The 14,605-nt window shown below is 53.9% G+C and overlaps 2 protein-coding genes across 6 annotated transcripts in view; one reads left to right on the forward strand and one right to left on the reverse strand.

Annotated features, from left to right (window-relative positions):
• The window catches only part of C10H7orf50 (chromosome 10 C7orf50 homolog), a 130,056-nt gene that overhangs the window by 32,897 nt on the left and 82,554 nt on the right, over window positions 1–14,605 (forward strand). The window lies entirely within an intron of this gene.
• Window positions 9,639–14,351, reverse strand: GPER1 (G protein-coupled estrogen receptor 1). The gene is made up of 2 exons (XM_027610145.2): window positions 14,079–14,351; window positions 9,639–11,927 (listed from the first exon to the last, which is right to left on the reverse strand). Exon 2 carries the CDS (start codon window positions 11,598–11,600, stop codon window positions 10,506–10,508), a length of 1,095 nt encoding a protein of 364 aa, XP_027465946.1. The 5' UTR covers window positions 11,601–11,927; window positions 14,079–14,351; the 3' UTR covers window positions 9,639–10,505.

Genomic DNA, 14,605 nt, shown 5'->3' on the forward strand with positions numbered 1-14,605 from the left:
CTTGGGATTAGTGGAGCTTCATCTCCACTAGATAAACCCGTAGCATGATTGTCTATTGCTATGTAACAAATTACTATGAAATTTAGTGGTTTAAAATAACCAGGTTTGTGTGGATCTGGGTCTGGGCGGGGCATGGCTGGGTCTTGGGGCTCAATCTCTCTCAAACTGCTGGTGGGGTGTGGTTGGGGCTGTGGTCTCACCTGAAGGCCCGATGGGGCTCCGGGCATGGGGATCTGCATCCACCCTCTCTCCCCAGCTATAGGGAGGATTCATCCTCACTGGCTGTTACACCAAGGATCTTGCTTCCTTGCCGGCTGTTGGCCAAAGGCTGCCCTCAATGCCTTGCCATGTGGGCCTCTCCGTGGGGAGCTCACGGTATGGCACCTGGCTCTGTCAAAGTGAGAGAGAAAGAGCGGGCACACAAAGGAACATCATGATCTTTTACAGCTGGTCTTGGAGGTGATTTCCCATCACTTTTGTTGCAGTCTCTGGGTTAGAAGCATGTTGCAGGGTCCAGCCCGCACACAAGGGCATGGCTGTCAGGATGTGGGGACCCTCGGGACCACTGTAGAAGCAGCCTCGCACACCCCCAGTGACTTCTGAAAAGTGCAGACCCAACGACATGCCCACAGCAGCAGACGAGAATTCACGAGAGACCTTTTTTACAGCACTTAGTCTCGTCAGACTTTTAGTAATACTGTTAAGTTTGAGTAGCATCTCGTTGTGGGCTTTTAATATTTTGATGGTTTTGTATTTAGAGGTAAAATTGCCTTGGAATAAAAGGCAAAGATCTGAACTACCCAGCTTCGAAGCATTTTGGTAAATGGCACGCACTCTGTGCTGGAAGGCCTGGGGCCTGGTGCTTGGCTGTCTGCTGTCTGACCTCCCGCGCTGGCCTCCTGAGTGACTTGGCTCCAGGTGCAGGTGCCACCGCTCTGACAACGTAGCCCCAGCACAGAGCCCACAGACCTCAAATCCCTTCCCACTCAGTGTCCCGCTTGAACATCCAACGGGGGACTCAAGACGTAACTGAGACTCAAGTTCTCGCTCTCCCCAGAGCCGTTCACTCAGCCTCCGCTGACAACAGCTGCTCCAGCTGCTCAGGCAAAATGCTTGTATTTGTTCTTTCTTATTCTCGTAAAATACACGTAACATAAAATGGACCATCTTCACCACTCTCGGTGCACAGTTTGGGGGCACCGAGCACATCTACGCCGCTGTGTAGCCGGCTCCCCGTCTGGCTCCAGAACGTTCCATCCCCACGCACGGAGACCCTGTCCCGGTGACGCACGGGCCCCGCCGTCTACCCTCTGTGTCCGTGAGTCTGATGACTCCGGGTCCTCGCACGAGGGAGTCCCCGTGCGTGTCCTTTCATCTTTGTGTTTGTCTCTTGATGCCAGCTGCCTCCCCCACCCCCATCCAGTCCGTCGGCAAGTCCTGGCGACTTCAGCATTTACCAGAGCCCGGCCACATCCTGGCTCAGGCCCTCACCCTTCCTGGTGCTCCTTACTTCCTCCCTCGAGGCTGCTCTGAGCGCTGCTGTCGGTCAGTAATTTCCAGTGGCAGAGTCCCACTCAGGTTCAGACCTGGGGGCCCTGCTCCCCTCTGCTGTCTTCCACACTGAGTAGATGTTCGGCATCCCATTGAGGAAACTCTCCTCTTTTCGTCTTCTCAAGTTTTTGTCATGAATTTTGTCTAGTGCTTTTTCTGCATCAGTTGTGATTTTTCCTCGGTGGCCTGTGTACTGTGGCATGCGACACTTGAACGTTGAACCCGCCTTGTGTCCTCTGTGGTCCCAGTAGCTAGTGACATTTACGTGGTGCTGAATTCTGTTGCCGGGATTTTCAGGACTTTTGCATCTATATTCATGAGGAACACTGATTTGCAGGTTTTTTTGGTACTGTCTTTGATTATGAATCAGGGTATTTAGTGTCAGTTCTTTTTGTAATGTTTGGTTAACGTCAGCAGTGAAACTCTCTGGGCCTGGAGGGTTTCTTTTTCAGGGGCTTTTACATTGTGGATTGAGTTTCCTCCGTAGTTACAGTGCTCTTGAAATGATCTATTTCATATGACTTGGAGATTGTGGAAGTTTGTGCTTTTGGAATATTCGCTCTATTTCCTGTTTCTTTTTATAGTTTTATGTTCCCTGCAGATATTTTCAAGTTTGATGCTTGTTTCTCTAAGTGCGATAAGCAGTTGTTTTAGGCATCGCACATGGTCTTCCAGTGTGGAGCCCGTCTGCACCCGTGCGTCGGCCGCTGCTCTCACTGCATCACCGGCCATCTTCCCGCACCTCCTGGTCACCGTGCTTCAGAAATCTTTCCGGGCGGTTCCGCCGCCTGGGATGGCCGTGTCCTCCCGGAAGCCTGTGTCGGCTCCTGCGGCGGGTCTGGGGTGCCGCTGACGAGCACCACCTCGACGCCTGCCCCAGTCTGGCTCCCCAGCCCCGCCACGCCACAGCGGCCGTCTCCTCTGTCCCCCTGTCACAGGGCAGCTGTGTGCTCCTTGGCACTGAGGGCATCTGGTCTCTAGCCTGCTGTACATACAGTGCACACACATGCGTGCACTTGCAGGGGGGGGACGAAGGTGATACGGGGGCTTGGGTCACTGGTGTGTCAGCTGGGGGTTCTAGCGCAGCCTCTTGTAGCCTCGGCTCACTGTGGGCCACATGGGGTGACGGGTGCCCTCAGGACATTGCAACTCCCCTCCCCTATTTCCTGCTTTCTTCTAGAAACTGGTCTGGGACCCCCCCCCCCCCAATGCCTTCAGATTTCCTGTGTTTTTAAGGTGTAGAAATGATGTATGTGGCCCGATCGAGCTGCATCCACTGTTATCAGGGACTGGTTGATGGGGCCACCTGGAGGAGTTGGGTGTTTTCCTGGGACCCGGTCTTTGAGCCTAGGGGACAGACTGCAGTCCCTCTGGGGCAGTTCTGTGCAGTGACTTCGTGGGCAAGAGCCTTCTGCCTTTTCACTCTTCAGAGGAACCGGGACTCTGAAGTGGCCTGCTCTGATTTTCTTCATTTGGGGGAATTTACATTTTTGAGTCCGTCCGCAAAGGGAAAAACTGTGTTGTTTGCTGAAGACTGAGTGTCCTGGGCAGGGCTGTGTCTCTGACGAGTGGTGTGCGCCTCCTTTCCTGCTGGCTGCAGGAGTTCGCTGTGACCCTCCTGGGAGAGCCTGGCCTCCTGGGCTGGGGGGGGCGGGCGCTGAGCACTCACCCGTGCTCCAGGTGACCATTCAGAACCACACTGAGGTGCTGAGAGCCACCACTGGGGTCTTCCTTCCTCTGCGTAGCAAGTGCTTCCCGAGCCCTGTTCTCGTTGCTGTGGGGTCTCGTACAGCCCCCTCCTCCGGGAGCTCAGGTCCCAGGAGAAGGGGGGCCGGGAAGCAGAAGGTGGGCGAGCACATTAGGAGCTGTCCAGGCAGGGGCAGGAGGAGGGAAGAAGGCACAGGAACTTGTAAGGGACTTCCTGTCAGTAGATGTCCGCATTCAGCAGAACCAGCCCCCCCCCTCCCCCGGAGAGACTGGGGGACATGGCCTTTTCTGATACTAACTGGCATCTTTCCAGGACTTCCTACAGCTGATTTCTTGTGATAAGTTTTAGATTGATTCCACCCTGGGATAAAGGCCTAGAATTATGGTCAGGTTTGATGCACTTTTGTTTTGTGTTTCTTTGGCTTTTAAAACCTTTGTTCCCAGATGAGAACCCCCACCCACTGGACAATGGCAAAAACCAGATTAACTCACAGCTGCCCACACTTTTCTGCCGACACAGAACTAACTGGGTGTGGAGGCGAGGCCTGAGGCCGTGCACACGCTCACTGGTCTGGACCGTTCATCTGGGAGGGTGGGAGCCTTGGATGGGGCTGCGCCAGGCCTCGTGTTCCTGGAAGTGGGTACTGTGTCTTTCCCTGCCTTGGCAGGTCCCCCTGTGGCTGTCCCGCTGTCTTGGACAGGGCCACCCCACTTATCTGGGACTCTTCTATCTTTGGCAAGGGCTTGCTGACTGATGGTGGCTGCACTGTCCTGTAGGTTGTCCTGTGGATAGAATGGGGTGTGGGTAGGGCACTCGGGAGGGTGGGAGGGAGGGAGAGGCTGGGACCTGGTGGGCATTTTACCCATGACACCACCCTCCTCCCTCCTTCCCTTCCAGTTTCTGGCGATTGCTGGGCGGCTGACTCCCGACCCACCAGAAACTGGGAAGGTGGAGTGCTCACCGATCAGATCCGCAGCAGGCTTCGGCCTCAGTGATGAGTCGTGTGAGAAGCGCAGGCTTCTCTTCCCTGGCTCAGGTGATGAGCACGGGTGCAGAGATGGATCTCAGTGCTCAGACAGCTCACCTGACCTGAGAGGAGAGCCAGGGACATGACGAGTGTCGTGTACCTTGAGCCTCCGCGTGCCCAGGAGGGGCTCTGTCCCAAACAGAAGGTGCATAGTGCAGGCGTGGGTAAGAGTAGGTCCGGCAAGGAAGCCTCTGTTTGCTTGGGTTCTGAGCAGCTGGCCCCGTGAAGGTGCCCCAGCACAGTACGCAGCAGAGAGATGGCTGTTGATGGCTGGCTGCTTCCTTTCTGAGCTGGGGGCCGGAGAGTCAGCCTCGGAGACTGGCGCCCTTGGGCTGCTGGTCCTGCCTGACCGGCCTGGCCACTCCTGTCAGCCCTTCGTAAATTCAGGCTTACTTCTTCTTTTTTTTTTTTTTTAAATGATTTATTTATTTATTTGCGAGAGAGAGAGAAAGAGGGAGCACGAACAGGGGGAGAGACAGAGGGAGAAGCAGGCTCCCCACTGAGCAGGGAGTCCTACGTGGGGCTCGATCCCAGGACCCTGGGTTCATGACCTGAGCTGAAGGCAGATGCCTAACCGACTGAGCCACTGAGGCGCCCCTTCAGCTTTACTTCTTATTCAAGTTCTGTTGGTCTGTTTTTAATTTGCCAGCATATCAGAAGACACCCAAAATGCTCAGTTTCCCACCATGGAAAAGAAAGTAAAGCCTGAACTATGCGGCAGTGTGCAAGGAGAGAGAGTGTTCGTTAGGAGAAGGCAGCTTCTGGGACCCTGGGCGGATCAGCCTTCCCATTGGCAGGTGTTCCTGGCACCCGTGAAGCGCCTGGCGGGTAGAGGGAAGACTGCTGGCAGACCCCGCACTGCCTCGGCGGGCACCGAGTGGTTTTACAGGCACGAGCACGCGGCCGAGCAGGGAAGAAGCGCTGTGGGAACACGTGACCAGGTGGCGTGGTGGGTTTGTTTTTAAACAGCAGCTTTTTCTGAGATGTAATTTATGTAATGCAAATTCACCCTTTTAAAGTGTGTACTTAGTGGTTTTCAGTGTATTCACAGAGTTATTTGACTGTTACCACGATCTAATTTTAGAATATTTTCTTCGCCCCCAGGAGAAACCTGGTCCCCGTTAGCGTCCCTCCCCATTCCCCCGGCCCCTGCGCCCCCGCCTGCTTTCTGTCGCTGCGGATGGGCCTGCTGAACAGAGTCACAGGCCACGTGGCCCTTCACGTCTGGCTTCTTTCTCTGAGCCTCAGGCCTTCAGGGTTCGTCCACGCTGCGACAAGTGTCTGTGCTTCATTCCCTTATGTGACCAAATAGGATCCCATTGTGTGGCCAGACCATCAGCTGTTGGTGGACCTTTGAGTTGTTTTTACCTCTTGGCCATTGGGAATGGTGCTGCTGTGAGTAATCATGTACAAGTTTTCGTTTGAGCACCTGTTTCAGTTCTTTTGGGTCTGTGCCCCGGCCTGGAATGGACATTCCGCACCTTCTGTCCCGTTTGCTTTGACATCTGTGTGCGTGCTTGTCCTCGGTCGGCGCTTTCTGTGGGTACCCCCTAGCCATGAATACTGAATTGTGGGTTTTCTTAGAAGAAGAGAATTATCTCATGTACCACGGGACCGTTCTCAGCACCAAGCAATTCCTCCTGTCCCTTGGCCCCATAGCAATACCCTTGCAGCATTCCCTTGCAGAACGTCCTGTTGAGGGTCACATGCTGCCTTGAGTTGCTTTATCTCTTTACCCTCTCTTAGTTTGGCACACTCCCTCTGCCCTTCTTTGTCTCTTTGACGTGACGTTTTGGATCATTACCCCATCCGCATTTTGGATTTTCTGATACTTCCTCCTGTCCAGGTTGAGGTCACAGTCCCAGATAGGACATGGAGACGTCGTGCACTATTTAGGTCCACGTCTGGACCGCCTTTGCCCGTTGGGTTCCCCGTCGGCTCTCCACAAAGGGCCGTCCCATCTCTGCTGTGTGGTGCCTGCCTCCCCGACACAGAAGCAGCTGGACGGGACGCGCGAAGCCTCTCCAGATGTCCTGCTCCATCAGGTGTCCTGGGTTTAGCCTGCGTTCGGAATTCTCGCCTGTCCCGGGCTTTGCTGAGACTGCTACAGTAGCCTCCCCCATCACCAACCCGTGGGAGCCCTGTGCTCTCAGGCACGCAAGGCTCACTCGCTGTGCGTGACTGTACTGTGTTTGTTTATTTCAGCGTTCGTTTCATTTACGTTATGTTTACTTGTGTTCATTCCTGGAGCGGACGCATGCATTCTTACCTGTCAGTAGTCTGTGACTGTCTTGATGCTCAAAGTGCCCTGAGTTTGGCTAGTGGGGTCCCTTCAGGTAGGTCCCCGTGTCATTTTAACGTGACTCTTGTTCTCTTGAAGCTTTTCTTCCTTCTGGCAGAACACCACGTGCCAGGGCTCACCTTGTACTCCTGCCCTGCCTTAATTGGCCATTTCTCTGAGGAGCCTGGCTTCTTCTCAGGAGGATGGCCTGGGTGCCGCTGGGCCCACGGCCGCTCAGGCCCTTCCTGGCCCCTTTGAGCAGATGGAGCTAGAGAACATAAGATCACGCATGTGCACACACCATGCACGCATGCGTGTGCCGTGCGCATGTGCACGTACACGGCCCGTGTGCCGTCCTGCACATATTCTTAGTTTAGAGATCTCGGGGTTCTCTGGACACCCCCAATTCCATCAACCCTGGGGCCCTCCCTCCCTTCCCTTCCCCCTTCCACATTGCATCTCCTGCCGTCCACTTGAGAACAACTGGGTTCATTGACAAACATGCTCCATTCAGAATGCACGTAAAAGTTTCAGGACTGCTTCACCCGTACCACCTCGAAAGACGAGAGGGCACATTCCAGTGAGGTTGTAATGACCCAAATGCTTCCGCCCCTCCCAGGGGGATGCGGGGTCTGGGAAGTGTCACCCTCATAATCAAGAGTTAATTGCTAAGCACAAAGAAAATTATTCAGTCCTATTTGGTGCTAGCACCAGTGGGTTTTGGGTGCTTACAGCTCCATACTTTTGAGCTCTTGGTGGGGTTACAGAGCATCGGTGGCTGGGAGAGCCAGGTTACCAGGAAACAGCAAGGCAACCAAATGCTTTCATTTTATCTTGTGACGTTCCTGACAAAATAATTAAATCAGCCTCTAATCTCAGGCAGATGCTTCTGAGAATGGCCTGCGTTTGAATGGGCTAGGCAGCCTGCACACACAGCCTCCGTCATCTCTGACACGGGCTCTAGGGTCTCGGGCTCAGAAAAGACTCCAGAGGCCACCTGTCCAGCCAGGGGTAAGAATTCCTTTCTGTTGAGTGAGGATCTCTACCTTGCACTTGCCCTTCTAGTGACCGTCCAGTGGACTCTCTGGGGGAGTTCTGCCGGTTTACACATCAGGAGATGGGCTTTGAAAGGTTAGAGGTAGGAGCTGTGTCCGGCCCTGTCGGACATGTGCCCCGGACAAGCACCAGCTGTGACAGACCTGGTGGTGAGCCATTCAGGAGCAGGAAATGGCTGATGAGCGCAGGGCCGGCCTTTTCCAGCTCTCACAGCCATGTCCGCCATGTGGATGGCAGCCCATGTGGAGGGCTGCCTGGGGATAGGAGGTCCCTGCCCTTGACCGATGCTTTGGGGCTTTGGTCAGGCACAGTTCCTGCCCAGACATCTTTGGAGGGGCTCTCCGTTCCACTCCTTCCTGCCCAGAATGTCCCGTCTGGTGCACCTTTTGGAAAGGATTGAGCCTGTGACCCTGATTGACCTCTTGATCCCCGAGTGCTGTAGAGGAAGGGACGTGGGCTTTGGAGACATAGGCTGTGGGTCAGTTCCTGGCTACATTATTACCATTCAAGATTTCAAGCAGTTCAGGACTCTGAGTAATGGGGGCAGTGTGTGTCTCATGGGTTTATTGGAAGAATCAGAGAGCAGGCCTGATCCCTGATGTGCTGTCTGCCTCCCCACTCTTTCTCAAGAGCTACAGCTAAACAGCCTGGGTCTCCAGGCTCTGTGTAGTCTTCAAACACCTCCCTGCCACTGCTTTTCACACTGGGAATGGTGCATGTGTTTGATGAACCCTTGCACACAGTCAGATGCTCGCGGCTGGGGCGCCCGTCTGTGCATCCGCTCTGCAACTTGGAGTTGTCAGCCCTGAAGTCAAAGGGGGGACTTGGTAAGGAGCAGGGTTTGCAGGCCGGGTCCTTGGGCGTGGCCATCTGCTCTGACCAGGCCCTGGGCTGGGGCAGAGCCCATCCTGAGAAGCTGTTCCACGGGGGACTCAGAGGATGTGTGAGGGAAGGCATCTTAGAACCTCTCCCGGCTTTTATAGGACGAGGTGCATCAATGCGGTGTCTGTACCCCGTGTAGACTCGTGACTTTTGGAGGTTCTGGGGAGGCAGAGGGTGGAAGGAGGACTCTTCCTTGAGAGTTGCTCCCCTCACCTTGGCTGCAGGGGCGTGTCCTGTGACAGCGCCGCGGGCAAGCTCATGCGGCCACCCTGTAGCGGTATCCCCCACACCAGAGCTCCTAGTGCAGGAGAACCGTCCTCGGCACTCAGTTGGTTTTCCGGTCCTGCAACGGGGATATTTATTTGGAAAGTGAGTCTGAGGTGGGACTTGGGTGCTGGAGATGGCATTTATGTAAGGTCGCAGTTGGTCGACACAAATATTTACTTGGGACAGACACTCTCTTTCTTGAAGATTTGCACCCATAAAACCCACTGAAACTTCAAGTGGCTCATTTCCCTATCACGTAAACATTGTCTCGCCTCTCCCACAGGAAGCCCTGCCTGTGTGAAAATCCTTGAGGGCCCCCTCTTCTGGGGAGGTGGGCCCCCTGAGTGGAGTGTATGGGGCAGGAGGAGTGGGGTTCACTTTGATCCCGCCTCAGCCCACATTGGAGGCCAGGGCTCCCCAGCCTCAGCCCACATTGGAGGCTTGTACCCCCAGCCCCAGCCCACACTGGAGGGCAGGACCCCCAGCTCCTGTGCATTAGAGGAGAGGGACCCCCAGTGGGCCTCTCTTGGAGGACAGAAGCCCCTCTGCCCCCAGCTGCCTCATGAGCACTCTGAGCTACACCATGCCTGCTGCTGATAGTACAGAGCCTTCCGGAAGAACCAGGGCCTGTGGTGCATCAGAGTCAGACATCTTGGAGATGCCAGGTGCGTGCCGGTGGCTGGGTTTAGATGTTGGTCCTGTGAGGGAGCGCTGGCTGGGTCCTGAGCTTAGTGACGCCAGGGACGGGGATTTCCTTGTGAGGAAAGACTGGTTCTGCTGCCGAGGCCTAAGGACCCCATCCTGCTGCCCTCCTACCCCGCAGCGAACAACTCAAGAGAATTGAGAATCAGGATGTGACTATGTTTTATTGAGAAAGGCTGGACGTTCCTAGCAATCACTAGTTTCTCTTTTGTACATTTTAGGGAGATCTGTATACATTGCCGTCATCTTCGTCCCCACTGTTACTCTCAGAGGCTAACTTTCTCCCATACACGCTGGCTCCCCAGCCTGTACCCCCATGGGCTCCTTCCCTGGTGGTGTAGGTGCAGAGGCACCCGCAAACAGGTAGCACTGGGCCGGCGACTCGGACAGCAGGGGGTCTCTGGTTGCAGAAGAGCCTTCCTGCTGAGGCAGCCCGAGTGCTCAGGGTCACGCAGTTGCTGTCGGCGAGGGGCCACTCTGGGGGGTGTGCCTGGGAGAAGCGCTCCTCCGTTCCCCTCTAACTCAAGTGCACTTGTTAGTACTCATAATAAACTGTAGGCCACAGACGTGGGGGATGGACCGTAGTATCCAGTTCAGATCTGCTGAGTGTGTTCTGTCTCCCAAGGATGGCAGATTTATAGCAGATTGACCTTGAAACTAAGGTCTTGCCTCCAAAATGTCTCCTTCGTTTTTCTTTCATTGGCCAACATGAGAAATGTCCTTTGCTGTGGGACACAGTGTGTGCAGAGTGGCCCCCATGCCCTGCACCTGTTCACGCCAGCCCCATGCCCCGCAGCCGTGATGTGGGTGGGGAGCCCCAGTGCTGTGTGCTCGGCCCAAAGTCAGGGTGGCTTGGAGTGTGGGCTCCTGAGAGCCCACGTGTGCCCACAGCTAGGGCACAGGCGGGCTGGCAAGTTCTGACTAGGCTCAGGGCACAGTGTGGCCCAGCCCTTCCTCCTGCCTTGCCCTTCCTCCTGCCTTGCCCTGGGGCGACACAGTGTTGGGCCTGTGCTGACACCGCTCAGCCGCCTCTATACAGCGCTGCTGAACTTTACATCCGACGGCTCGGTGCTGTCTGGAATGACTGCCTTCAGGGCAGCATGGCAGAAGCGGTTCAGAGCTGACATGTTGGTTTTCTGCTCAATGTACAGCCTCAGTTTGTCCCGAAAAGTCTCCCCCAGAAAGCTGTAGATGAGGGGGTTCAGACAGCTGTTGGAGAAAGCTGCCAGGTTGACGATGTGGCCAGTTAGCGGGTAGGCGTGGCGGAAAGACTGTGTACAGGGAGCGGCTCCTGGCTGTGTGCGCTGCAGGAGGTGGACGCTGATGAAGACGTTCTCTGGTAGCCAGCAGATGAAGAACACGAGGACCACTGCGAAGATCATGCGGAGGGCTTTCTGCCTTCTCGGGCGCAGGCCTCGGTGTTTGTGAGCTTTGATGAGCACCCGGACGATGAGTGAGTAGCACAGGCCGATGATGGCGAAGGGGATGATGAAACCCAAGGTGACTTCCAGCCACTGGATCTCCTTGACATCTGCAAAGCAGAAGCAGACCTCCTCCGTGTGCTGCAGGTGCACCGCGGTGAAGGGCACCAGCGTGGCAGAGACAGAGGCCATCCAGATGAGGCCGCAGCTCAGCCTGGCGTGGTGCTTGGTGCGGAACAGGCTGGAGCGCATGGCCTTGGCCAGGGCGATGTACCGGTCAAAGCTCATCCACGTGAGGAAGAAGATGCTGCTGTACATGTTGATCTGGAGGAAGAGGGACATGAAGGTGCACAGCACAGTGATGTCGTAGTACTGCTCGTCCAGGTTGAACACCTCAATCAGGGAGTCGGCCACCAGGATGAGGTCAGCCGCCGCCAGGTTGATAAAGTACAAGTCCGGGATTGTCATCTTTTCCCGGAAGCTGATGTTCACCACCAGTATCAGGATGTTCCCCACGAAGCCGATGGGGAAGAGGAAGATGGTGTACAGGCAGGAGAGGAAAAGCCCAATCACATACTGCTGGTGCTCGGAGAGCTCTCCCGTCTGGTTCGCCAGGACGGTGCCAGTGAGTGCGCTGGACAGGTTGAGCTCTGGGGAGGTGCTGTTGGAGGCGCCGGGTTGCGTCTCCATGCCAAAGACGTCCATATCCCCAGATGCACAGCTTTCACGGTTTGCTGCACGGCTCACAGAAATCCAACTTAAACAATAAATCCATCTCTAGAAAGAAAGGCGATGCTCTTTGAAGTGAGCCAGATGTTTGTAAGAGCAGAACTCATCACAGGCACCACCAGAAGCAGTGTGGGTCTGTTTTGCAGAAAGCTGAGCAAATGGAGAAGGTTATCCATGTCCGCGCCGTGAGTGACTCCTTTTCTGGGCGTCTGCTGGGCGCCCTGTCTGGGCGTCTGCCGGGCGTCTGCTGGGCGTCGACTACTGTGTTCAGTGCCCACCGGCTGGCACTCACTACCTGCGCACCTGAGAGAAGCATACAGAACAGGAGTAAGTCTTTGGTTCAAGTCTTTACGGCTTTCTGATGGCTTTCTGATGAGGACGGTCTCTGCAGCAGATGGCCACAGGGTGACGGCAGGCACATGCGTGTGAAGGGAAGGCTGGGACTTGAGGTCCTTAGTGTCTTGGAGAGATGGTTGTCACTGAGCTGAGGAAGAAGAATTAAGTATAGAAAATGCCCCATTTTCTGTCCCCAGGGCTCCCGGGCCGCTCAGTCTGACTGGAGCCTGGACCGTGAGTCATCCTAATGCACGGTGGACGCCTATTTTTTAAAATAGTTGAATAGCAGGCTTATGAAGGAACATGGCTGTTGGGTATGGAAATCTCAGGAAAAGTACTATTTGCCAGCAGAGGAAATAAAATTTATTTCAGCAGCTGTTGGAAAGAGAACTAAGATGGGAAGGGAAAAACCCAGCTTCTATGAAGATAGTGGACCCAGAATGCTTCGTGGAAACTGGAGCAGAATCTCTTACAATAAAACAGATAAAAGAAATCTAGTTTGTTTTTCGGTTTTGTTTTTTTGCTAACCTAAGCTTGGGTGCCCCAAATGAAACTTTTTTCATGATATGAAATGAAAGAGAAAAAAAATCATAAAAGTGGTACTTGCTTTAGTAAATATTTATCCAATGTTTTCATAAATTATTGTAAAATCTAATATATTTTTGTAATGTTTGTAACCTAGAAGCTGGGGGGAAAAAAAAAGCCTGAGCAAAGCCCTTTAGACCTTTGCTGCTGACAGGTCTAGCCTACGGAGCCGTCCACCACGCCTGGCTCATCCGCAGTCTTGACAGGCGAGTCAGCTAGGGTTCACTGGGCAGCCGCGGTGGTATTTGGGCCGTCACAGCTGGGGAGGGGTGCCCTTGCCTCGAGGGGGGGCCCCGCCACAGAGGATGAGAGAGACCCCAAGGAAGCCGACCTGGCACATTAAAATGGACTTGAATTGTTTTTCTGTTGAGAGTTCTTGTTTTACCCTGTGAGATCATTAGGAGTCATTTTTGAAGTGTTGCCAAACCAGCCTAGACATTTATTGAACCACTGCTTGAAAATACTGCTTAAAAAAAAAAAAAAGGGCAGAAAAGCAAAAAAACATAAATCACAGCCTTAGGGTCAGTTATTATTTAAAAAGTATTCAGTAAGCTTTGCTTAGCTGGTGTTGATAAGTTTATTAGTTATTTTGCATTTTTTTCTTTAGTGGATAATACCAGTTTGAACCACATAAAAGACATTGTTCCCAGATAACTCTCTGTAATGTTTAAAGCCTCTGTTTTTAAATTTCTTTGTAAAAAGTGCCGTGGGTGCTTGTTTTGCTCTCTAAATGTGGAAACTTGGGGCCGTTTTCGATGCTTCCAGAGGAGGGCTTGAAGGTGAGGGAGCCCACCGCGCACACTCGTCCTGTTCCTATGTTTGTCAAGATAGGCCGTGTGGGAAGAGTTTCAAAGCGAGTCCTGCACTTCTTTCCCACGTACATGAGTCTTTCTTTTGATCCTTGGCAAATACTGTTATTTCATAGCGGCCTAGAACCAACACAGGAAGTAGGGTGCATTTCCTACCGCCACAGCACCCTCCTGAGTGTTGACCATGAATTTATAAAGATGAGCATGAAACAGTTTGGTATCATTTTGTTTCGCGTTTCCACTGCTTGTCTAGTTCTAGAAAACTAAAACCACATTTGTCAAATCTACTGGGTGTGTATCTTTGTGAAGGAATACTAATCCGCCCAGACGTGTGGCTTGGGCGAGCGTTTTCATTGAGTGACTGAAGAGCGGTACTGTAGACAGAGCCGTCTCGTTGTCCTAATGTGAGACAGCCCCTTGCTTGAGCGGAATACGACAGAATACTGGATATTATTCTCGGCGTGCCTCACAGAAAGAACCTTTGTGCATAAGCCTCCCCGACTACAGTCACTCTGACATTGTTAGAGCCATGTCTGGGTTCTTATGTGGAGGAGGGGGTCTGTAGCCTCAACGCCCCTCTCACCAGAGCGTGGCCTGTGTATCCACATCTGCATCCAGCTGTAAGCATAACATGTGGCACCTTACCCGAGACCACTGAGCCAGGTCTGCCTGGCGGTCCCCATCGCCCCCAATGCAGAACCAGGAACCCAGGATGGAGACTCACCTGCACCGCAGCCAGCCACCCCAACTTGGGCCGGTTCTGAGCAGACCCTTCCCCCGTCCCTTGGAAGGCTTGTCAGCCAGCCTCAGCAAACGTGCTCATGGCAGGCTGGAGGCGTAGCTGCAACTCTCCCTCAGGTGGTGGGGATTCTGGACTTGGTTCCACCCGTCGAAGAATGCCGGAGCGGTGGTCCTGGGAAGGGAGGCCTGGTGCACGAGGCTGACCTGCCAGAATGCTGGTCATTGCTCCGGACACCGGGGCACTGCAGGCTTTATAGGCTTCCCAGGGCCGCCCATTGTGCTCTGCACCGCTGGACGGCCTCCTGAGAAGGCCGGCATTAACCATTTTTTTGCTGGCCTTTTTTCTCCCACACTGTGGCAATGAGCTCGGTCCCACTACACATTTTTATGGAAGTTTCCAGATTTAACTGCTTTTCTTCACCCACTGATACAATTTTTTTTAAGTGTGAAAGCATTGGAAGTAGGTCTTGTGTACCTTTCAGATGATGACCCGTCGTCATTTGTTGGAAC

The sequence above is a fragment of the Zalophus californianus genome, chromosome 10 (assembly GCF_009762305.2).
Source record: "Zalophus californianus isolate mZalCal1 chromosome 10, mZalCal1.pri.v2, whole genome shotgun sequence".
NCBI lineage: Eukaryota > Metazoa > Chordata > Mammalia > Carnivora > Otariidae > Zalophus > Zalophus californianus.

Coding starts and splice junctions, on each gene's coding strand:
- GPER1 (XM_027610145.2), bottom strand. CDS start 11,600: ATGGACGTCTTTGGCATGGAGACGCAACCCGGCGCCTCCAACAGCACC.